Genomic DNA, 24,249 nt, shown 5'->3' with positions numbered 1-24,249 from the left:
TTGTAGACTCCGGGCCAAGAAGCCTTTTAGAGCCAGTTCATGCTCCCATTTTACAGACAAGGAAGCTGAAGGAATAAAAAGAAGGCAACGTGCCCAGAGACAGGACACAGGCAGGGCCCAGAGACTTGGCCTGGCGTTCCCAGGAGGCTCTTCAGATGTTGGATCTATAGCTGAATGCTGTTATCCATGTATCGTGGAGGGTGGTGGTGGTGGGAGGTGGGGGGAGGGGGGGTGATGGCATGAGTGTATGAGGTAAAAAACGTTGATCTCATGAGCATATACAACTGAAGTACAGCAAAACTTTCGAATTCTCATATTTGGTCTTTCCTTTTTAAAGTCCTGATGCTCTGAGAAAATAACACGGCCTGTGCCATGTCTATCTCTGAGACCGTGAACCAGGCCCCTGATGCTCAGCCCTGCCTGGGTCCTTGTAAACTTCCTTCTGCACACAGTGAGGCCCCCAGCTTACTCCGAGGGTGCTACGGTTTGTGCCCGTTCTAGGAAGGAGAGGGGGTCCATGGGAGTTCTGACCCTCAGTCCCAAGGGTCACGTGGCTCCCAGTTCACGTAGCCCTGGGGTACACAGGGCTTTGAAAGCCTCTTCCCACAGAGACCCACCACCCTGCCTCCCTCCCTCAGCCCCTGGGAACCGTCCCCAGGCTCACCTGGTGGGGGACAGGCAGCCTGGACAGGGGGCTGAGGCCCAGCAGCGGGGTGGTGGCCATGGCAGCAGCAGCAGCCATGGCTGAGGAGGCGGCCAGAGGGTCCACGGGCAGCTCCGGGCTCTGCTCCTGCTTCACCATGACGGAGCACAGTTTGTGTCCCAGCACCCATGCTTCCTGTTCCACGTCTGGGGAAGGGGGCAGGACCAGGCTCAGGGGACTCCCCGAGCAGAGGGCTCTGCCCCCCTCCTCCCCCTGGGAGCTCCTCTGGACTGAGATGCCAGGGAACGGAGGGCAGCAGGCAGGCAAGGGCAGAGGGGGGTGCTTGTGACATAGGCTGGGGCCAGAAGACGTGGGGCATCTTCTTCATTCAGCAGCTCACACAGCAGGTGTGGACAACAGATCTGGACCCCTCCTGACTGGCTGTGGGACCTTAGGCAAGTTGCTTAACCTCTCTGAGCCTTAGCTTCTTCATCTGTAAAAGTGCCCGGCAAGAAGTAAATGTTCAATAAAAGCTAGCTATGGTCACTACAATGGCTGCCATCCAGGGAACATCTGCTGAGCACTGTGCTAGGCGCTGGGGACCTAGTGACAGTCACAAGCAAGTTTAGGGCAGCTGGAATGGAAAGGAAAGGGGAAGATGGGCCAGACTCACAGCTGTGACTTTGTCCTAAAGGTAATGGGGAAGCACTGAAGGGTTTTAAGCGCACTCAGATTTGTAATATCAAAAAAAAAAAAAAATCATTCTGCGTGTGTGCATGCATTGATTGGACTGACTGCAGGCAAGACAGAAGCAGGGAGAGTCTCAGCAGGCTGGTGAAATAGCCCAGCGAGAGAAGATGAAGCCTGAGGAAAGGAGGTGACAGTGGGGATGGAGAGGAAGGGACATATTGGGGACAGATGTGGGAGGGAGAATCCACAGGACCTGGTGATGGGGGTGGGGGTCATGTTGGTGGTGAGGTGTGATGTTCAGGTTTCCCATGGCAGTGTCCTTTTCCTGCCCACTTAGTGGGGCTCTGGCCTCACCTGGGCCACAGGGCTGGCAGGCATCACCCCTTTTCCTGATGAGTGTCTACAGTCCTGTACCCTAAGTCAGCCCTGCCCACGGTGGCCCCAGCAGGCCCCAGGCAGCGGTGAGGTGAGGCGCAGGTCTGGGGAGCCAGTGTGCAGGGAAAGGGCGAGGGGGCTTTGGCCTTTGGGGCCTGCTGTGGGTAGGGAGAGGGGTCAGTGGTGCCTGGTCCCACCTCAGAAACGAGGCCCCACCCAGCTGGGAGCCTGAACGCCCTGGCTCTGGGCCACAGGCTGCCCCAGGGCTCCAGGAACACCCACACTCTTCCCAAATTACAGGGCCAGTTGTCCGGCCTCCGGGAAGCTGCCCCTGCAAAGGGCCCACAGACAAATTGCTCTAAAAATAGACTTGGGGAGGCCAAGGAGCTGGGCTAGCCTAGCGGGGGTGGATGGAGAACCTGCCATGAGAGGGGGTCTGCCCCACATGCTGCCTTTCTCCAGGGTGGGGCCTAAGGACTAACTGACATGACTTCCAGAGGCTTGGCTGAGAGGCCAGGGCATGTCGGGAAGCTAAGACCTCTGCAGCCACAAGCCCTGCAGCCATTTAAAGCCCAGGTGGTGGCCCTGCCCTCAGGGGTGAGTGGAGTGGGGTACAACATCCCATCTCTGCCCCTGGGGAATCTCAAAGACCCTCAGAAACAGCTAAGTGCAGCTCTTAGCCCTCTATACATACGAACTCATTTATCCCTCCCAATAATCCTATGGGGCAGGCACTATTATTATCATCCCCATTTAATAGATAAGAATATTAAGAAACTCATTCAAAACCATTGTCCTCTGAAGAGAAAGAGGAATTAAACGTTCATTGTTTTAGTCCTAGGTTCTAGCCTAGTCCTATTAAATAGGACTTTTATATGCACAATTAAAATGTTCACTAATTCTTTTTATATATTATGTACTGGGCACTAAACTGGGTACTTTATGTATATGTTTAAAAATTCTGGCCAGAGTTCTTTTTTTAATGTATGTTTATTTATTTTGAGAGAGAGAGAGAAAGAGAGAGCAAGTAGGGGACAGTCAGAGAGAGGGAGAGAGAATCCTAAGCAGAATCTGCAGAGCCTGACTTGGGGCTCGATCCCATGAACTGCGAGATCACCGCCTGAGCTGGAATCAAGAGTCTGACAGTAAACAGACTGAGCCACACAGGCGCCGCCCCCCACCCCAAGGCCAGAATACTTATGGCACATGTGTTATCTTCATTTTATAATGGAGGCCCAGAGAGATTAAGCAACTTGCTCAAGATCACACAGCAGCTAGTGGAGGCATCAGGATGCACACCAAAGCCTGTTTGGGTTCAAACCCAGTACCCCCTGCTGGCCCTTGAGCCAGAAAAATGTGGTGGCGAGGGTGTGAGGTTTAGTATCAAGGAGCTTGCTTGCTCCCAAGTCCCTACTATGCATTTTACTGTGTGTGTGACCCAAACAGCTTAGTTTTCCTGAAGCCTCATTTTTCTGATCAGACAAATGGGGATTACGATAAAAGTGAGAAGAAAAAAGTGTGAGATAAAGATAAAAGTGTGAGAGATAAATGAGATAATTAACATGAAGATACTTTGTAAACCACACAGTACTATAGAAATATTTATAGTTATTCCCATTTGTAGATGAAGAAACTGAGGCTTTATAGAGGCTAAGAGATGTATCCATGATCACCTAACCAAATGTGACAGGGCCAGGACCACCTGTATTTGAGGAAACATCCAAAGGGGCCATTTCTAGGTGGGGCACAGTCTGGGGTTGTCCAGTGTTGGTTACCAGGAGAGACTCAAAGGGCCCTTTGCTTAAATAGGCAGGAGGTGGGGGGGGGGGTTGGTTGGAGGGGAGCTTTAGGGAACTATACCTTCAGGAATAAAACTAGGGTGCAGGCATCTCTCCCAGGCAGCATTTCAGAGAACAGTGCAGTATGAGAGGGTGGCAAGGTTCCAGAGTCTCAGAAACTTGTCCACATTTATGGTTTAGTTCCCCCCACTGTTTCCTCTAAGTCAGTGGTTCTCAAACCCAAGTGTGCATCAGAATCACCTGGAAGGCTGGGCCCTACCCACATGGTTTCTGATCCAGCAAGTCTGGGCGGACTGAGAATCTGCATTTCTAACAAGTTCCCAGGTGACGCTGCTGGTCCAGGAACCACCCCGTTGCTCACAACTGATCTAAGCCAGCAAAACAGCCTTTTGAGAAGTGCCCGTATGGGTTTGATATGAGCGAGAACAAAAAGGCAGGAGGCCGAACTCCTCTGAGAGGTGTTTGTGGGTGACTCCCCTGTGTGCCTCTGGGAGTCTTAGCCTGAAGGCCTCCCCACCCTCCAACCCCTCACAAGCTTCCTCCCCTCCTGGGCCCGTGCTGTCCTTAGGTCCTTCTACCCTGTTGTACCTTGGGTGGTGTCTTCCATCTTGATGGGCACAAGGGGGCTCTGAGGTGCCGAGTCACCGCTCAGGGAGTAGCTATGCTCAGCCTGGATGCCTGGTGTGGGGGAGTCCAGTTCCATGTCCAGTAGCGGGCTCTTCTCGTCCAGCACAGGGTCATCAAAGAAACTGCTGAACAGGTCATTAGAGAAGTCCTCCATGTTCTCCGCGAAGTGGTCCAGGTGCTCAGGGAAATGCTAGGGAAGGAGGAGGGAAGCAGGGACAGTGAGCTTAGCCTGGGAAGGGGGCACAGGTGCTGCTGTGCTGCCCCCCACCTCAGGCCTGCTACCACCACCGCTGTCAGTGCAACCTGCCCGTTATTCTTCCTGCCATCATTAATGCCACCGCCATTGCCACCAACCTCCCCACTACCCACATCCTCAGGACCAACTAGTATCGTTTGTATCATGACCGTCACCGCTGTCACCACTTTACCTTCACCACCATCGTCTCCACTGCCACTTCCAGCCTCACTGTCGTCATTCTCAAGAGTAAGATGTGCAGGGCGTAAAAGCATTCCTGAACAGGTGACCGGATGCTATGCTGTAGTTCTGGCTCTGAGACCTTGGCTCAATCACTCAGACTGCCTGAGTCTGTTTCTCTGTCCACCCTACTTCATGGGAAGACTAAGTAAAGAATGTGTGTCTATGCCAGCACGTTTGCATCTCAAAGGCAATATTAATGACTTTTGTACTATCTTTTTGCTAGAGTGAAAGGTGGTGGGATTATCGAGGCTTCTACTCCTCTCATTAGCACAGCCCTGCCTGTCCTCATGCCACCAGACTCTCCCCTTTCCAAGACATTCCTTCTTTATGCCAAGAGATTAGACTCTGAAGCCATGTTGCTTGGGTTCGAATCCTGACCTTGATACTTCTAGCTGTGACTCAGTGCTGTTCAAACTGTGGGTGGTGACTCATTAATGGGTTGTGAAATCAATTTAGTAGGTCACAACCAGGATTTAAGAAAAAATAAAACAGAAAAAATAGGAAGGATCAGAGTGCACTACACACAGTGAAGTTAAATACCTGTGAGGTTTTCATCTTGTCTGTGTGTGTGTGTGTGTGTGTGTGTGTGTGTGTGTGTGTGTATAGGTACTTGGCAATGAAGTGAAATATATTTCTCAGAAACACAAAAGTCTGAAAAATACTTGTCTCTGAGATCTTGGGAAAGTTAATTAACCTCTCTCTGTCTCATTTCCTCCTTTGTACAGTGAGACTGATAATAGTTTGTTAGGATTGTTGTAAGAATTTTTAAAAATTTTTAAAAATTATTTCTGAGACAGAGAGAGACAGAGCATGAGCAGGGGAGGGGCAGAGAGAGAGGGAGACACAGAATCTGAAGCAGGGTCCAGGCTCTGAGCTGTTAGCACAGAGCCCGATGCGGGACTCGAACTCATAAACCGTGAGATCGTGACCTGAGCTGAAGTCAGATGCTCAACCAACTGAGACACCCAGGTGCCCTAGGATTGTTGTAAGAATTAAATTGATACATATAAAGCACTTATAATGGCCCCTGGTACATAATAATTACTCAACAAACATTGCCTCTTATTATTAATAAAGCACCCAGTGGCTAGCACATAGTAGGTGCTTATTGTTTTCCTCTCTAAAGAGTTATAAACATGTAAGGACATGCTCCTGCTGTTCATTATTTACTGACTGAATGAATTTGCTGGTGGGTTGGAAGAGATGGTGGGAGGGGGTTGCTTCAGGCCCTGGCATCCCACCTGGTGAGTGGTTAACAACTGGCTTCTGGGGGATTGGTTCAAGGTCTGGAGCTGTTGGCCCTTTCTGGCGTGGAATACTCAAAGCCTGCCCCAGTCCTGAAGGGGTGAACAGAGAAGCCCTCTGAGAATAAGGCTCAGAGCCACATGACCATCTGTGCAGTCAGATGGACTTGTTTTTGATTCTAGCCCCATGACTTGCTAAGTTATTCGCTTCTCAGTGCCTCAGTTTCCCTATCTGTAAAGGGGAAATAATAGTTCCTATTTTATAGTGTTGTCATGATGATCAAATATTTGTTGGGTGCTCAATATTCACCTTATAGGATTACGAGGGTAAAGTAAGTACATATAACATTTATATATAGAACACATATACAGCGAATACATATAACAGAATGGTGCCTAGTATGTAGTGAGTACTCAATGGTTATTAGCCATTATAAGTATGGAAACTGCAGTTCCTAAAAGCCTAACTCCAGGCCTGAGCTGAGCTGAGCTGAAGAATGATCAGAGAATCAAGGACAAAATAAATGTGGAAAACTATTGACTCAGGTACTCTCCCCTTTTCCCCCTTTGCCAGAACTTATCATCACCTTATGGTTTTGTTGCGATTTTAACTTTCTGAAGTGCTTTCATATGCACAATTTTATTTAATCCTCACAATTACCCAATGAGATAAGGAAGTTGCGTATTTGCATTTGACAGATAAGGAAACTGAGGCCCAGGGAGTCAAGTACAACAGGAAAGTGTCCACAACCCCTCATTGCCCAGTCCTTTCCCAATTGTAGCAGACATTCTTCTGTTCAAGAATTGCCTGTTTGCCAGACTGAAAACCCCCTGAGGCACGGTCTGTATCTTGTTCCCCTGCTGGATCCTAGCACCTGGCCCATGATAACCATCGGTGGAGGGACAGGTCCTTGTTCCCCAGAGGGCAATGCCATCAGTAGGTCATTTATCTATCAATGTCTGGGGTGAGACAGAATCAGGAGGTCAGAAGCATCAGCTAAACACATCTCTAAGAATAACTGTGATCCTACACTAAGGCCATTTACAGGGCATCCCCTTCCCACCCCCTCCCGCCAACCAGCCAGCCAGCCACAGGCAGGACTGTGCTAGCTGTACCCTCTGCAGGGCCTGGGCCAGCCCAGCTGGGGGCGCTTTGCCCCCGCACACTCTTGCAGGGTCTCTCAAAGGCCTGGTGTGGGGCCCAGTGGGAGGGGGTTGTGAAGAAGGGAGGACAGTGAGTCAGTGGCTAAGGTATTTCTCCAGCAGCTGCTTCTCAGGCGATAAGGGTTTGCCAAGCCCTTTCCTGGGGCCTGGGAGAGGAGAAATACTTCCTCCAGTCTGGGCTGGGGTCCCTGAAGGCCTTGGCTCCAGGCAGGATAAGCCAGGTCCTTCTCAGAGACCCCTTTTGGGGTGCCCACAGGAACCTGCTCAGGGAGCTCAGCTGGCCCCCTTTTGTGAGCAGCCCCCACCCCACCTGCTGGAAACAGCAGCCAAGGCCTAACAGGATGGAGCTTCCAGAAAATGAGAGCCAAGTGGAAGGGGAGGGCGGCCAAGGGGCAGGCAGGGTGGGGGTGGAGGACACTCAGAAAACCCGGTCCTCTTTGCTCAGGGCTTCCTTATGTGATGGTCGGACCTCTGGTGGCAATGGTGGGCATGTCTCATCACCTCCAGGCCAACTTCCTGCTCATGCCAGCATGCCAGAAGGGACTGGCAAAACCCTTCAGAGGGTTTTGTAGCCTTACTTCTTCTATCTGGTGCCTGGTCTGTCAAAGCAGCTCAGTTATATCATCAATACATTAGAAGCAGAAGGGACTCGAGAAAGCCCATGGTCCTCACCTCCCATTCACACCCCCATGTGCCAATGAAGAAAATGAGGTCCAGAGAGAGAAAGCCACCTACCCAAAGTCACAGAGTTGGCAATGTTGAGGGAGGGGTTCAAGCCCACTCTGGGGACCTCAGGCCTCCTCAGCTCCAGCATGTCCATGTTTGCCCCCAACCACACCCAGCTCTACCCCTAATTCACACGCTAAAAGCTGAGGTTTCAGACTATCTGAAGGAAATTATTGCCCCGGTGAGGAAGGAGGGTTACATTTATGAACATCAGGGGGTCGTGGGTCAACGTTCAGAGGGGGGATAGGGTTCTTTGGGGGTAGGGGGTGAGCGTTCTGGGGTGCCTTGCCAGGCAACGGGGATGGGAAGCCAGAGAAGGAAATATTATGATTTGTTTCCCTCCTCGTTAAAGACTTTTTCCTACAGTCATGCCAATACAAGCTCCTTCTCGGAGGCCACGCGCAGTCAGCCCCGGCTCCTCTCTCTGCTCCTCCCTCTCGGAGGATTGGTATCGCACTCTCCTGCTCGCACCCCCGCGCATACCTCTCCCGGCAGCACCCAGTCCGGCAGCCAGGTCTCGGGCGCCTGCCCTTTAAATTTAAATAAAGAAGAACCCGGTGCCCCCAGCCGCGCGCTGCGGGCCGGAGATTAAGGCCGGCGCGCTGTGGGGCCGCCCCGAGCCGGAGTCCGGCGTGTTCATTGGTGGAGCCCGCGGAGCTCCTGGCCAATGGGAGGAGGCTGCGGGCAGCCGGCGGCGGCGGCGGCGGGGCGCAGGCGGAGGAGGGTTCTGTGCTTCGCGAAAAGCCGGGGCGTGGGAAGGGCCTGCAGCGCGAGGTCCGGCTGTGTGTCCCTTTCAGCGCTTGGGGCCGAGGCCGGGATGGCTCCTTAGAGCTTCCAGGTGGGACCAGCAGCCCCGCTGTCCCAAGACCCTTATCGGTTGCACGGCTCCTGACCCCGCGCGGCGAGTAGGGGGAAGTGGAGAGGGAGGGTCTCCCCCGACGTCCCTGGCTCCAAGGGAAGGCCGGGCACCAGTCCTTAAGCCCCTTCACCGCTCTTCCGGCTCACCTCCTTCCGTCCCTCTTGGAACAGTGCTATCACAGGGCGCACTGATGGGACAAGGCGGTCTCGGTCCCTGGTCGCGGGGAGTGGGGAGTGAGGACGCTCCTGGGGCGGTAATAGGACCATCTGAAGCTACTCTCAGTTCCCCTCCCGTAATTCCCCCACGGGGGTCAATGCAGAGAGACGGAAAAGCTCTGGGGGTGCAGCTGTCTGCTGAGAGTGTGGGAGAAGGTTCTCCCTCGACCTGGGGCAGCCTCAGAGCACTCACTTCCCTTGGCCCCTAGCCCGGTGGTGCCTGCACCCCCTGTTCCTGACTTCTGCCTCTCCCCCGGCCCGGCTGATTCAGTCTGTGCTTGGGGAAAGGAGGGAGGAGACCGGAGTGGGTCCAGGCTGAGCTGTGGGATAAGGAGTGGGGGGGAATCCCAAGCCCGGACATTCCTTCCGAGAGAGTGAGCTCTGGAGAGAGATGGGAGGAGAGTCCTCTCACATTTCCCTCTTCCCTTCCCCCGCAGGCTGGGCCCACACGCGCCCGCCCCCGACCCATACATTCCCGGACGGTTACTTGCCTCGTGGTCACTAGAAAATCGACCCCATTTCAAGCTGAAGGGCCACCAGTCTGAGTCAGTGCTGTGCCCTGAGTGTGTGTGGGGGGGGGGGGGCGGGGACGGGGAAGGGTAGGCTCAAGAGAGAGCAGGGAGGGGAGGTGGGCCCCTGGGTATCCAGTTGTCAGGCCCTCCTTGTCCTTATGCATCACCATCCAGGCATTTGGGTGTCCCTTTCCCAGAGCCGGAATCAAAGGCTGTCCTTTGAAGGGAAAAAGGCCCTGGACTCAGACTCGGGATGCGCCCCCCCCCCCCCCCCCCAGTTCAAGATCCAGCTGTGCTCTGAGACCTGGGCAGGGGCAGGTGGTGTCTCTCCTCCAGGCCTCAGTTTCCCCATCTGTTATAGACTGTGTTCCTATTGGGGCAGGGGTGGCAGGCAGGGACTGGGTGAAGTGAACTAGTCTTCAGAGAATGGGCTCTTTTCCTCTGCCCTGGCCTCCCTGGGGACTGGGAAGGGATGCAGCCAGTTCTCCAGTCCCTGGAGCCAGTCCCTCCCTGAGCTTTCCTGGCAGGGGGGGTTAAGGGGGGGCACATTGTTCCAACCTCCAACCTCACTCTCATCCCCCGTTCCCCACAGGCCCAGGGACGGCGGCTGCTGAGGTTTCATATTTTCCCCCTACCGAACTATTCACCACAGAGCCCAAGTCCAAATAAGCAGAAATGCTTCCCTCTGTGTGCATGTGTGTGCATACGTCTGGATGTGCTACACAGACGTGGGCTGTGGGGTTCCTTCTTACATAAGGAAACACCACTTCTCTGACACCACCCGATGTAAGATCCACACCCATGGGCACATTCCACGTACAGCCTGGGGCAGGTACTGTATTGCACATACACACGCTCATGGGCTCACCTAGGCTGACACTGGCAAGCACCAACACAGGCCCCAAGTGGACGCACTCCTCAGACGTGATCAGACAGACACACAGTGTCCTATGCAGACACACATATGCACGGCCACCCCAGGGATGGTCATAGACGTAGTCATGCACGCTCTCACTTGAACACACACAACATCTCACACCACCACAGAACTAAATGCTGACTGCGCCAACCCACATGCCTGAGTCATATGACCCCCAGCGAGGGAGCTCTGGGAGCCCCAGGCTCGCCTGGGGCTGGGACAGTGAGGGCTGGGACTGGAGGAGGGGCAGTATGGGAATGGAGCTTTTCTGTGAGTGTGCTGGAGGGAGGAAGGGAGAGAGGAAAGGGCAGGCTGGCATCCACCACAGGCTGCTTCTGTGCAGAGCAGGGCCTGGGCGGGGGCACGGTGTGTGCATTCTCTGTAGCCCCCAGCCCCGTTGGTCTGGCTCTCCAGTTCCCTCCCCTGACACTGGTAACCCTTCCCTGCCCAGGCCACAGATGCCTCAGGAAAGTGGAGAGCTGGCCTGCAGGTTCCTGGCCAGCCCCTGGCATCTTCTCACCAGGCAGCCCATGTACCGTGGCCCAACCCTGGGGCTAGTGCCAGGTGCTGTCTGGGCAGGAGGAAGCGATGGCAGTGAATGCCGCCGCCCAGGGCTGGGATTAGCTGTGACTGGCCCCAGTGAGGGCACGGCAGCCCACGGTCTGGCTGCTGGAGATGTTGGTCCATAGGCAGTGGCCAGAGGATCCCTGTGGGACAGCTCAGGACACTGACAACTAAGTGCCAGGGCTGGCACTGGGGACCTCTGGAGAATAAGGGTGTCTAATCACATCCATTTGTTCATCTCTTCTGCATTTCTCCAGTATTTACTTAGCACCTACTACGTGCCCAGCCCTGTGGATACAGAGATGAACAAAGCCTAATTCCTGCTCACAAGACTTTCTGACTAGTGATGTGACTACCCTATTTATGAAGGTAAGCTAAGGCTGGCACTCCGATCTGTCTCCTAAGCATTCCCCACCTCCATCAACAGGGATCTTCTAACACAACATGACTGTGTGACTCTCTTCCTCAGTGTCCATCAATGACTCCGTACTGCCCTTAGGATAGTTTCCAAGTGCCTTAGTATAGCTTGAAACGATCCAGCCATGCTGCTTCTGTGTCTTGCTGTGTCCAATTCTCATGTGTATCTCCAAAGCCTAGCATTGGTCCCAGCACATGGTAGGTGCTCAGGCGTTTGCTGAGTGACTGACCGATGGACTGAATGAGTGGGTGAATGAAGGAATGTGCCAGTGAGTTAATGGACTGAGGCCCTTTTTCTGTAGCTGAGCCTCCAGGAATGACTGCCCTGAATTCCGCTTCAGTGCCAGCTTGCTCCTGCTCCAGGCAGAGTTTCCATGCTCCTGGACTCCTTCCCTCGGCTCCTCCCTAGTGGGGCCTATTGTACCCATTTTCCAGGTTATTTTTTCCCAAGGCCTTTTTGTTCTTAAGCCCCAGACAGACCAGGTACCTGGGGACCACAGTCCCCTGCTTAGTGCTGGAGGAGCTGCCCCACGGTTTGGTTAGGCCCAAGAGTGTCAACAAAGCCTAGTGGCCACCTGGCCAAGCTGTTCTTCCGGCCCCTGGCCAGCTGGAAGGCCCTCCTCAGCTGGAGCCTGCCACCCGGCTCTGGCTGGAGTTCCCTTGGCCTCTTCCCTCTCTCCAGTGCACTCAGCATTCGGCCTCTGGCTTCCTCAGCTGTCCTGGCCTGTCTGAGTTGTCCTCAGGTTTTATTTTTGGAAGAAGCTGCATTCTCTCTCCTTATTTACTCCAATCCTGCAGGGAAGGTGTGGGACCCCTGGGTTCGGCTGGAGATCAGGCTGTGGCTCCAGCCTCTGGGGTTTGGACCTCTCTGGGACTCCGAGGGAGGGGACCTCCAAAGACTCCTGAGCCATCAGATGCTTCAAAGCCAATTGCCTCTGTTCTCCTTCCCCCACCCAGTGTGTGACTAATGCCTGCCCCTGCCCTTCTTGAAGAGCCCCACGATAGCCAAAAAAAATCATTACAGTTTTCGAGCTGAAAAGAATTCTGGCATCATTAGGTCCACCCCCTCTTATTTACAGAGACAGTGTAGTTCAATGATTAAGAGCAAGGGAGGCAGACAGATCTGGTTCTAATCTCGGTTTTGCTACCTACTGTGTAGCCTTGGGCAAGTTACTTAACCTCTCTGAGCTTCAGTCTCAGCTGTAAAATGGGGGTACTTCTATCTAACTACTAGGTTGCCGTGAGGATTACATGAGATGATATTTGTAAAGTGCTTGATACAATGCAGGACACAGAGAAGGGTCTCACTGAAGTGTAGCTGTTATTATTACAGAGAGAAAAACTGAGAGCCAGGGAAGGAGCAGACCGGCTCAGGATCACACAGCTTGAGGTAAGCAGCCATTTTCAGAGTCTCTCCTCTGTCTCTGTCTCCCTTGCAAGGAGAAGGGAGGGGCTGGCATCAGCTCCAAAGAGGAATCTCCTTGAGTCAGTTGCTTGGGCAAACCTCTAGGTCTTCCGTGTTGGCCTCCACCCGCCATGCCCAGGCCCTCCTCCAGGCTAGGGATTTCCTCCATGCCTCAGGGGCCTCGTCCTTGCTCACTGAGAGTGAGGGGTCTGGGGAGGAGACCCCAGCACTCAGCCCCAAGGTGGACCTCAGGCCAGTGGGACTCTGCGAGGAGGGGGGACTGCTGGGTCCTGACATCACAGAGCAGAGAAGCTGGAGCCACAGCCTTGCGGGCCAGCTGGGGCTCTTCCAGAGCGTCCAGATGTCTCAGGAATGTGCTGAGCTGGGAACTACCTCGCTCCTTCCCTCACCACCCCCAACCCTTCATCCCCTCCTATGCTCACTCAAGCTCTGCCTCTGCCCCACCCCCCTCTACCCTTTCTCTTTCATGTCTCCCTGAGAGGGCCTCCTGTCCATAGTCCCTCTGGTGCCTTGCCATAGTCTAGCTCCCTCTCAGCCCTCTAAAGGGGTCACGGAAGGCAGGAGTCCTTCCCCTTCTGCAGACCCCATGGGCTGACCATGTGGGGTGGGGGGAGATGGGAGCCTGAGCTAACTGGGAGGGGAAAGTTCTGAGCAGATAGTGCATGCCAGATCCCGAATGTGGAACTGATTTGCAGCTCTGGGAGAGGAAGGGGTGAAGGCCTTGGGGCAGCAGAGGGCAGGGCTGGGCCTCCTCTCTGGGAGGATGATGAAAAGGGCTCTGGGCATCTTGTCCCAGTTGATGGCTGGGAGGGCCAAGGAGGTGAGGTGCCAGGCTAGGCTGGCCTCAGAAGGAGGGCTCAGATCCTTTGAGACCCCTGGGCGCAACAGGGACATGCCTTGCCTGAGAGTGGAGGGTCTTGAGCTATATGAGGGATGGGGGAACCCCATTAGGGCCCTGGGGTTGGGCCAGGAGGAAGGGTTCACAGACTGGAGCTCTCAGCTCCAAAGAGAGAAGCCTGTTCCTCTGCAAGGGTGGAGTTGCCTTGGGCCTGGCCCTGAGGGCTGGGGATGATAGAGCCTGATGGGAACTGGTACTCCTAGCCCAGGGTGCAAGTCACATCGGGTAGCGGGATGGAAGTCAGAGGAGAGAAGGGACCTGGGGTCAGCTGCTGCTTCAGGCTGCCCCAGACTCAGGGAGGGCTCACAATTCTTTCTCCCTTTGGGGAGGGCCCCTTTATCATCCACACAGGCTGACAGCTCATTCCTAGTGGACCCTAGACCTCCTAGCACTGAGACAGTTCAGAGTTGCTGGGACCACCATTGTGTCCAGCTCAGAAATATCTCCCACCTGCTGAAAAAACTCCCAGCTCCTAAGAATGGTATTCAAGGTCTGTTATAAATGAGTCTCAACTTACCACTATAGATGGAGCCCCTCATCTTTCTCTTCCCTCCATCCTAGTTGGATGAGCACTCCTAGCTCCTCGAAACTGCTGTGAACTCCATTGCCATAGGGCCCTTGCTTATACCAGTCCTTGTGTCTGGAATGCCTTTGCCCTTTATCTCTCTTCATTCCAACTACTGTCATCCTTAAGGCCCAATTAAAATGTCACTTCCACTAGGAAGCCTTCCTTGACTGCCTACCTGTACCAACTGTTGAACCACCATAGCACTTATAGACTGTTGGGTCACTGGTTAATATCATGTCTTGAACTCTAAGTAGGCACAGTGGGACCCATCTCTCCTTCTAAACTTTCACCTCCTTGAGGGTAGGATCCAGGATAGAGTTCATCTTTGAACCCTCTGCTGGGCGTCACACAGGGTCTGGGATATAGTGTGCCTAATAATAATAATAGCTAATATTTATGTCCTAGGCCCTGTTCTAACTCCTTCCATGTGGTATATCATTTTATTTTTCAGAAGGTAAGTTAGTACCGCCATTTAAAAGTTGAGGAAATTGAGGCACGGAGGAGTTAAGTAGCTTCTCCAGGTTCATTCATTTAGCAAAAGGCTGAATGAGGATTTGAAGCCAAGACTTGACTGCAGAGCTTGTGCTCTTAAGCACACATGAAAACACTGGTTGTTGAAGGAATGGCTGATTTTCTGCTGCCCCATCCCAACACCTAGTACAGGACCAGGTACAATATACAGCCCCAAACTCCATGCACCGGGTCCTCCCCTGGGGCCCTGATGTAGCTCATCCCTGGCCATCTCTCTCCTGAAGCCCAGAAAGAGCCCTGAGAAGGGGTCTGGCATCTTTTTGCTTTACCCAAAAGAGCCTTCCGGCTCCAAAGAGGTCAGACAGATAAGAAAATAAAATCCCTACAACCAGGGCTCATCACAGGGATGGAGAAGGTGGGCCATTCCTCCAAGGGCTGTCCAATGCTGGGGGCCTTCCTTTCAGGCCATGACAATGACAATCAGAATAAAACCAGCAGTAGCAACTATAGTTTATGGAGGACTTACTACGTGCCAGGCACTGTGCGAGGCTTTATCTAATTGAATCCTTGTAAGAACCCTACGTTCTACGGTCATACTTTATGGATGAGGAAAACAAGCTGGGAGAAGTTAAGGCATCTGTCACAGGGATGACAGATGGTGAGAGCCAGGATTTGCTCCCAGGTCTGAGCAGTTAAAGGTGACCATTAATGGCCATCACACCCCACCTCAGATATGGCTCAGCTCCCCAGTGTTTGTTGAGGTATTGCTATCTGACTTGTGCACTTGCTGTCTGGACAAGTTGGATCTGGGAGTAGTCACGGGGTCTCAGGACATCCCTGTTCAGAATCTTCCCAGAGTGGACTGGTTTCACAGTCTACAGCACCCCTCTCCCTCAAACTCATGCAGCTTTGAGAGTTCCAGATATTCAGGGCCGGGTCTATTTCTTCAATGAGGTAGTGAGTACACACGTATCCATTTTATTATATTTTATAATTTTTATGCGTGCGTGATATATTCTTTTTTGATAGAAGAGGCTATTATGGTAAAGTGAAAAGTAGATGTGGAATTTAGGTTAAAATTCACTACCTGAATAAAAAATAAAATCCACTTTTAAAAAAAGTACCATTCAAGCTAGATGTGTGGAAGTGTCCTTTCTTCCACTGTCTGTTTATCTACCTGTCTATCCATTCATCACCCCTCCCTCTCTCCCGTCCGTCCTTCCTTCCTTCCTTCCTTCCTTCCATCCATCCAATAAATAAGCATTTCCTCAGCACTCGGTCACTATAGCTATAACTAGCCAACAGACAGACAAAAATGATCGTCTGTCATTCTCTGCTCTCAAAGAATTCTCAGTCTAGTTCAGCAGTGAGGAAGCCAAGGCCCAGAGAGGGGAAGTGATTTGCCCAAGGTCACACAGGGAGTTAGGGAAACAGGGTGAGGAGAGGTGAGGACAGTCGGGGCAGAGGGACACACACGTGGGCAAAGGCTCGGGCCTGCCTGCCTTGGAAGCAGGCCCCCCTCAATCACTGCTGTAAAACTGCCTCCTGGCTCTCCGTGAGGGCCCGAAGAGCCTGCCTTATTCCTTTGCTGCTTTCGTTTTTGTTTTTCTTTTGGAAGGGGAAAGGGGGGACAGCTGCTGCCGTCCAGCTGTTATGTTGGACCACACAGCCCAGCCCAGATGTGTCAGCCTCTCTGGGATGGGTGAAATGGCTCCTGGGCCAAGAGCCAAGGGGCAAGGAAGCTACAGCAGGGCTCTGTCCTGGGAGAGTTGGGAGAGGAGGCACACTGAACCCGGCAGCAGGGAAGCCTACTATTGCCCCGGCTGTCAAGCTGGCCTTGGTGATGATATGCTATGTCCAGGTCATGGGGATCAGGACCTCTGACACTCCAAGGAAATCAATCCCTTTGACATATTGTCTCCAACAGTCAGAGCTCTGGGCCATTTCTTACCCCTCCCAGCTTTTCCGGAACCAGACCCCCCACATGCTTACCTTCTCCCTTATCCCGGTCAAGGGTCCCTGCCACTAATTCTGACTTCTAGTCTGCTCGAGGGGGTTACATAGTGTTCCAGCCAGAGCAATGCTCATGGTCTTGACTTAACTCCACCCAAATCTTCCTCCTCCATCCTGCCCCCTGGAGCGCAGAGACTTCCAGAAGAACAGCTTGTTCTTCAGCATCTGGAGCTGGTTTCTTGAGGGAGGTTCAGGGGCAAGCCAGGTCCCAGAGAGGGATGCTCCGGGAGGGACTCTGTACCAGGACTTGCAGGAGGCACATGGTATGGGGAGGGGGAGACACAAGATGGATGTGTCCTTCATCTCTTCTCTCCTGGCACAGCAGCCAGGCCAGGCCAGACATAAATAGACCCTCTTGGGGAGCCCCAGGAGTTACAGAGAGCAAAGGTCCAAGTTCCCAGGTGGGCTGGGGAGCAGCATCCCAAAGTGAGTATGAGGACAGGGCGTGGGATGGGATGTGGGGCCTCTCCTCTCACAGGCCAGGCACGCTGCTGTCTCTGCCCCTAATGCTCTAGGCATCCATGGTGCTCTGAGGATGGCGGTAGGTGCAAATGGAGGCGGGGCCCCTCTGATATCTGAGAGCCCAAACTTTTCTCACCCTAGCAAAGTGCAAACCAGAATGAGAGGAAGAGAGAGGGAGAGACGGAGAATGAGAGGGAGAGGAGGTGGTTCTGTTCCCAATTTGACCCACTCCATGGGACCCCTGCCTTGAGGACAGAGGTGAGAGGTCCCCTCCTTTCCAATCTCAGAGACAGTGCCTTCCAGAAACTCCTTTGCCAATGGGATGGAACCAATATGGAGGGAGTGTGCCAGGTCCCCTCCTCTGAGAAGCCTTCTGTGACCTCCACCCCAGCTGGATACTCCTCAGGCTCCCGCCCTGTTCAGCTCCATTACGGCGCCCTGTGGTGCTGCCACTGTGATTCCCTCTCTCTCCTCTCATTTGGCTGTCAGTGGCTGGAGGTCACCATGCATAGTGACCAGCATAGGGCTCCTTCGGTGCCCATTTGTTAAAGAACTGGATGTATGCATTGAAGAAGGACCAAGCAAAGTCCCAGCTGGTCCAGGGAAGCCTGAGGGACCTCATAGTAGATTGGGGTACAGGCAGAATTTTTGTGGGATCCAGTATCCCCATCACCCTCAGGGCTGGTCCGGCCAGGACCCTGAGAACCCTGGGTTCCCTTCTGGAATTATCAATACATTTCTTGAACACTCAGGCCTGTCTTTTTAAAAAAAAATTCTCCCGGGGCGCCTGGGTGGCTCAGTCGGTTAAGCATCTGACTCTTAATCATGATCTCATGGTTCATGAGATCGAGCCTCGAGTCGGGTTCTGCGCTGACAGGGCAGAGCCTGCTTGGGGTTCTCTCTCTCTCTCCTCTCTCTGCTCCTCCCCTGGCTCGTGCATTCTCTCTCAATCTCTCTCAAAGTAAATGAACTTCAAAAAACAAAAAAAGCATTCTCTCCTTCCCTTATAGGGACTGCCCTGGTCTGAAGTAATTTCCTCTACAAATTTCAAGTAAATCCTTGAAATGGAGCAAAGTCCACTACAATGCAAAACTTGTCTCTGTTCTGCTTGTGGAGCCCATCTCAAATAAAGGTGGGCGAAGCTCTTATCTCTGGGCCGTGGATAAAGAAGTGACTGTCTCGTGTTCCTCTGGAGCTTTCTCAGGTTGGTCTGCTGCATGTAGTAAGGTTTCACAATCTTTACTTTTGTGCTTTTTGTAATAGTATGGACCCACTGAAAATGATTGCTTTTTCATTGATCCTGAAGTCACATAACTCCACATTTTACACAATTTAAAGTTTGGACTTGGCTCGTTGCCTTATGATGGAGTTTTCTACATTAAGCCCCTATTTTGTCACGGCACCAGGTTAGGTTTATGGAAATGAACAGAACTGACAGGGTCTCTGTTCTCATGGAACTTGCAAGCTTGCTTTCTTAATGGAGGAAATGGACAATAAGCCAATAAGATGTCTGCACACTGGAATGAGGGCTGTGAAGAAATCAAAGGACTGAAGTAGAAAATAGGAGGTCCCACCTGAGGTGGTCAGGAGGCTGCTCTAAAGAGGTGACATTTGCATTGAGGAAGATGAGATGGAGAGAACTGGAGGGAAAGCATTCTAGATGTCAGGAACAGCATATGCAAAGGCCCTGCAGCAGGACTAGAAGAGACTTAGTTTTAAGCTGAGTGTGGATCTAGGAGTCCCAGAGCAACCTGAACAAGAGAAAACTGGGAAAGATGGAAGCCCCAGAGCCAGTGTTCAAGGGCGAGGCCTAGGCCACAAGTTCAGATTTGCTGCAGGTCAAATCATTATAGACTATCCTAGTCTGGGGGCTGCGGGGGTCCATGCCATAGGATGGGGATGGCTCAAGGCAATGACAACTCATTGGAAATTGTGGAAATCCCTTCTGAATTTCAGAGACAGTATATGGGCTGCAGGATCCTGATGGCTGGGAGTAGGTGAGCTTAAGCACCCTTTTTCCTCCTCCTTAAAATATGTGAGGTCTGGCCTGGGTCCCTTTTCCTTTATTTAGCCATGGTTGACTGAGGCCTCCTTTGTGCCAAGCACTGTACTGGGCACTGGGGATATTGCAGTGAACAAAACAGATAAACCCCTGCCCTCAAGGAGCTTGTATCTCAGTGGGGGACACAAACACAAAAGACCCCAAACAAACTCAGTGTTTTGGGAGAGGACTAGGTGGGGAGATCTCCCTTCCTGAGTTGGAGCCCTAAGATTTTGGCTCCTCCATTAGTCCTTTTTCTGGGGGATTCTACTCTGAGACCAGAGTGCCTTGGCCCTTAGGTCCTCTTTCCTGTTGGTGAGAATTTAAAGAGAAACACACACACACACACACACACACACACACACACACACACACACACCACACACCCCTCCCCTTTTAGGGGCTGTTAAAGGCCCACACACAGACATAGGAACACCCAAATGCACATACTTCTCTAATCTCCCTAATCCCCCAAGGCTGGGGTGGTGGTTGTAGTGGTTCTCTGTTTCTCTATTTAGCTCAGGAGAAGCCAGGCTATGGGCCTGGCTTAGCCCCCGCACCCCCCTTCCCCTGGGCTGGTGCCTGGGTCCCAGTCATTCCCACACCTGGCCTGGGAGGTAAATGAATGTACTGAGCAAACATCCTTGCAGCTTCCTGCTGCTCCCCTCTGAGACAACAGCACTCCTCCTTCTCTTCCTCCTCCCCACACCCTCCCAGTTGGGGCATCTCTGGGATCCAGAGCCATTTCCCTCTAGAGAAACCAGAGTCATCCCTTTTCCTTAGCCAGAAGAAGAAGGCAAGATGCACACAGCCCTAGTGTCTCTATCTGGAGACACAACTTGTTCTCTCTCTGGCCCTTTGTCTCAGCTTTCTGAGCACCAGACCCTCCCTCATACCTGCCCAGGGGGTGAAGGATAATAGGATACAGGGGATGAGGGCTCTCCAGTGGCCACATCAGGAACTGTGGGAGAGGTAGAGGGAGGAGAAGCCCCCTTCCCCCACATCCGGTAGGAAGGGCAGCCCCTTTGGAGGAGTGTCTCTGAGAATCACATAGATAAGCTGGGAACAGCATAAAGGGAAAAATAAAGTACCCCTGACCACCTCCAAGCACACTGGACTTGAACTGCATATTCATTCTGTCTCTGTCCAAGCAAAGGTGTATTTCTGACAGAGTTGTGTTCAGGGTGAGCATAATTTTTATTCTTTTTGCACGGAGCAACAGAGCACACACATTTCTCATGTGACTCTATGGGTTTTATCTGATTTTTAAGAAGGATAATGAATACCCTATTCTCCATCTTCCAGACTGAGAAGCACACAGACTCCATCCCTTCCCATCCGTACCTTGGAAACATTTTCCTATCCTCATGCAGAAGGAAGAAGGCGTTGGGGGGTAGGGTTGGTACATGGTCCCAACTGTAAGGGATCTTAGACATCTAAGTGGAGGTACCAGAGAAGGAAAATGACTTGCTCAAGGTCACGCAGCAACTCCTGGATGAGTGGGTCTTACCACAACCCCATCTAGTTTCTGGAATAAGTTAACTATAGAAACTTACCTGCCAGGCACATTCCTACATTAATTGTTAATTAATTTTCTCACTAAATCTCTATAATAACACTATGGGGAAGGATCTGTATCTCCATTTTTTTTTTAAATGTTTATTTATTTTTGAGACAGAGAGAGACAGAGCATGAACGGGGGAGGGTCAGAGAGAGGGAGACACAGAATCCGAAACAGGCTCCAGGCTCTGAGCCATCAGCACAGAGCCCGATGCGGGGCTCGAACTCACAGACCGCGAGATCGTGACCTGAGCCGAAGTCGGCTGCTCAACCGACTGAGCCACCCAGGCGCCCCTGTATCTCCATTTTTAAGATGAGGGAGCCAAGGCCCAGAGGAAGAAAAGTCACTTGCCTGAACCGCCCACTTGGCTGGTGGCAGGACAGCTATAGAACCAAATCTCCTGATTCCCAGCCCAGGAGTTCTTGGTCTCTCCTCTTAGAAATCCTTTCCTTTCTCCCTGCCTGGCCTGGCCTTGCCTAGGTTCAAGGTCAGGAGTTTCCCCAGCAGGGCTTTCCCTCCCCAGTTCCAGGGCTGGATACCACTGTCTGATCCTGCCTCCTTTCCTGCGCTGGACCAAGGCCCAGATGAGCAGCTGGGGACACAAGGCTGAATGGAGCAGCAGGAAGAGGCTGTAGGCGGCAGAGTTCATTCAGAAGAAAGCCCTACTCAGAGCTGCTGAGGGCACCTCATGGTGGTAGTGGTGGTGGGGGCTCTACCACTCCCCCCTGGCTGCAAGGGTACAAACTCCAACAAACCCCTCTCCCTCTGACCAGTATCTGTTACCAACTTCAGGAAGGGGGTATGGAACCCTAAGTCCCTGCCATTTTACTCCTAGGATCTGTGCCAGACCATCCTTAGCAAGACTTGATCCAACCTCTCCCCATTTTATAGATGAAGAAGCAGAGGTGCAGGAAGGAAAGCTGGTGGCATGGCCCAGGCTCACAGGGGGAGGCAGAAGCAGAGGCAGGACTAGAACCCAGGTCTTCCCACTACAAGTCCTCTCCCCTCCTCCACTTGGCCTGTGTGCAGAAGTGTGCTCCCTTTGACTGGGACCGGGGGCTGTCCTCAGAGAACAGGGTGACCCAGATCTCCTTAATGGAGGGCTGGGAGACCTCACACCCCACGCCGCCCTGACTCAGGTTCCTGTCCCTTGGCTTGTTTCCCCACCATCAGTCTAGCAAATTGGGACAATTTAGACGGAAGTCCAAGATGTACAACCCTTGAAGTCTCTATGCATTTGGCTCTTGTCTGGCCAAGTTCATCTTAATCCCAGGAGGTAGAGGCCAGCCAGCACCCCTTAGATGGTGTGTGTGTGTGTGTGTGTGTGTGTGTGTGTGTGTGTGTGTGTGTGTAGAGGGAGAGAGAGAGAGCCAGGCGGGGTAGGGGGGAGAGTAGGATTGACATTTCACTGCATGGAGGGGGGACCCACCAGATTCAACCCAGCAGGCCCTTCTGAACCCAATATTTTCTTGGGTTGCGGAGCCCATGCCCCTCCCCTCAGCAGGGCTTTAGGGCTGAGCCTGAGAGAAGGAGGAAGGGAGGGAAGAAGAGAGAGAAGCCACGTTTCCTTAGGGAGGGAGGGGAAGAGAGAGAGGAGAAGGACAAGCTCAGAGACAGAGACAGTCATGAAGACACAGGGAGAGAAAGAAAGTCAAGGAGACGAGAGGGACAGGGAAACAGACCTAGAGACACCGAGATGGGGGGAAAGATCTCCCTCTTCCTGAACTATCACCCTGTGCTGCTCTGATCATCTGAGCGTTAGTTCCCTCCCTGGGGAATCTCAGGCTGACTCTCTGGGGCTGCCGCAGCAGCACCCCTAAGTTTCCAGGTCTGGCTCACAACCCGGGTACGGCTCTGGCCCCCCAAGGCGCGTCGGGTCCTAGGCCTTCCGAACACTTCCCCGTGCGCCCCCCAGCGGAGAACCAACCGCGGAGCCACCGAGGTCCTAAAGGGGGCGCAGGAAGGGGCGCCGCCACTTTGCACCCAATCTGGTCCCGGAACCCGGGGGTGGGTAGAGGACTGCTAGAAGACGTGGGCGGGGGGCAGGACTGGTGTCTTTCGGGTTCATATCCGAGGATCGGCTGGCCCCGACGCCTCGACGTCCCCTTCCCCCAGAAGGCGGAGGTCAACGTACCCGCGGACAGAGCCCCCAGGAGGGGTGTGCACTGGCGCAAGCTCAGAGGCTCCGGTCCACGTTCAGGGACTAGGGAGGTGTCGAGGTATCTAGTCTCCAAATCTCAGAGCTCTATACACGTGTCCTTATGGGACCCTGCACCGAACCCCCTCCCCCGCTTCTGCCCAGTGATGTGTAGTCCCGTCCTTCCGGGGGGCCCAGGCGCGCCGCGAAGAGGGGTGCGGAGTGGTGGAAGGGGGACGCAGACCCTTCATCTTACCGCATTGTTGAGGAAATCCGACTCGTTCAGATCCCCCAGGTCCAGGAAGCTGGATCCGGGGAACAGCCTGTCGGCCGGGAAGGGCTCCAAGACGGCGTCCATCGCGGCCGGCTCCGGAGACCCTCTTCGCCTGCTCTTCCCTTACTCCAGGGCGGCGGCGCACCCGGCCCAGAGCTCCTGCCTGAGCAGTGGCTAGCGGGCGGGGGCAGGTCCGGGGCGAAGCCCCGGGGAGGGGCGGGCGCAGGCGGCGCAGCCCCGGGTAGGGGGCGCGGGGGGCGCTGGGGGCGCGGGGGCCTTAGGGCAGAGGCGCGGAGCTGGCTGGGCTCTGGGGCCCCGGGCGCACCGCGAGCATTTAGCCGACTCCTCCTCCTCCAGCTCCTCCTGGGGCACAGCTGGCTTCCATGGGGAGCCTGGGAGTGGGGCTGAGGGCCTAAGAAGCCCCCCGGACAGGGTGGGAGCCGGGGGTGGGGGAGCTGAGCGCTCCCCCGAGACTGGGTGGCTGCCCGGCGCTCCGCTCTCTCTCTGCGCCTCCCTCTGCACGGCTTCTGTCACTTTCCTCTCAGTGAAACCGGGAACCCCTGGCTGGTTAGCCCAGCTGGCCGAAGCGCCACGCCCCCACATCAATATTCACGATAAATTTCATATTAATGAGAAGAGGGAGAGGCCTGGGGAATGGTCCCTCCTCTTTTAAAGAGACATCTTCAAGTTAATGTTTTGCCAATGTGTCTGATCTCTAGGGTCTGGAAGTAAAATTAGCCTGGAGCCAATAACTGCTCCTGTAACCTCGGCATCTCGTTAAGGCTTTGCCAGCCACTCTCAAGTTCATGAGGGAGCTGAGTGACTGCTATTCTTCCAGCCCTTATGCTAGAAATTCAGTCAGGGAGTTCCATCCATGGGCCCCTCAGCAGGTCTCTGGATGGGGAGATTTTCACATATCTCCTCCTCCAGGAAGACTTCCCTGGCCCGCAGGCTGGAGCAGGTGGTATCCTATATACTCAAGGGACACAGTGTGCTTACCTCCGGTGTGGCGAGTCTAAGGTGTTACTGTCATTGCTCACAAGTCTATGACCCCATTGGACTCTGAGATCCCTCAGGGCAAGGACTGTACCCAGCTTTTCTGTGTGCGAAAGGACCCAGTGAATGGCAGAATGAGGTGAGGACCCCTTTTCTGTTCAATCATCTCT

At 53.5% G+C, this 24,249-nt stretch overlaps 1 protein-coding gene and 1 long non-coding RNA gene across 2 annotated transcripts in view; one reads left to right on the top strand and one right to left on the bottom strand.

Annotated features, from left to right (window-relative positions):
• CREB3L1 (cAMP responsive element binding protein 3 like 1) overlaps nucleotides 1-23,696 on the bottom strand; it is a 35,467-nt gene extending 11,771 nt beyond the window's left edge. The window contains exons 1-3 of the mRNA XM_045486684.1: nucleotides 23,066-23,696; nucleotides 4,096-4,324; nucleotides 665-849 (exon numbers count right to left, since the gene is read on the bottom strand). Coding sequence (XP_045342640.1) covers nucleotides 665-849; nucleotides 4,096-4,324; nucleotides 23,066-23,167 — 516 coding nt within the window. The 5' untranslated portion in view covers nucleotides 23,168-23,696. The remainder of the gene's footprint in view (nucleotides 1-664; nucleotides 850-4,095; nucleotides 4,325-23,065) is intronic.
• On the top strand, nucleotides 8,471-20,223 carry LOC123602266. The gene is made up of 3 exons (XR_006714430.1): nucleotides 8,471-8,584; nucleotides 11,073-11,184; nucleotides 18,081-20,223. It is a non-coding gene; the product is annotated as an uncharacterized LOC123602266 (long non-coding RNA).
• Nucleotides 23,697-24,249: the final 553 nt, after the last annotated feature.

Source organism: Leopardus geoffroyi, chromosome D1 (genome assembly GCF_018350155.1).
Source record: "Leopardus geoffroyi isolate Oge1 chromosome D1, O.geoffroyi_Oge1_pat1.0, whole genome shotgun sequence".
Lineage (NCBI taxonomy): Eukaryota > Metazoa > Chordata > Mammalia > Carnivora > Felidae > Leopardus > Leopardus geoffroyi.
Note: the sequence above shows the minus strand (reverse complement) of the source record. Positions and strands in the feature narration are given on the sequence as shown.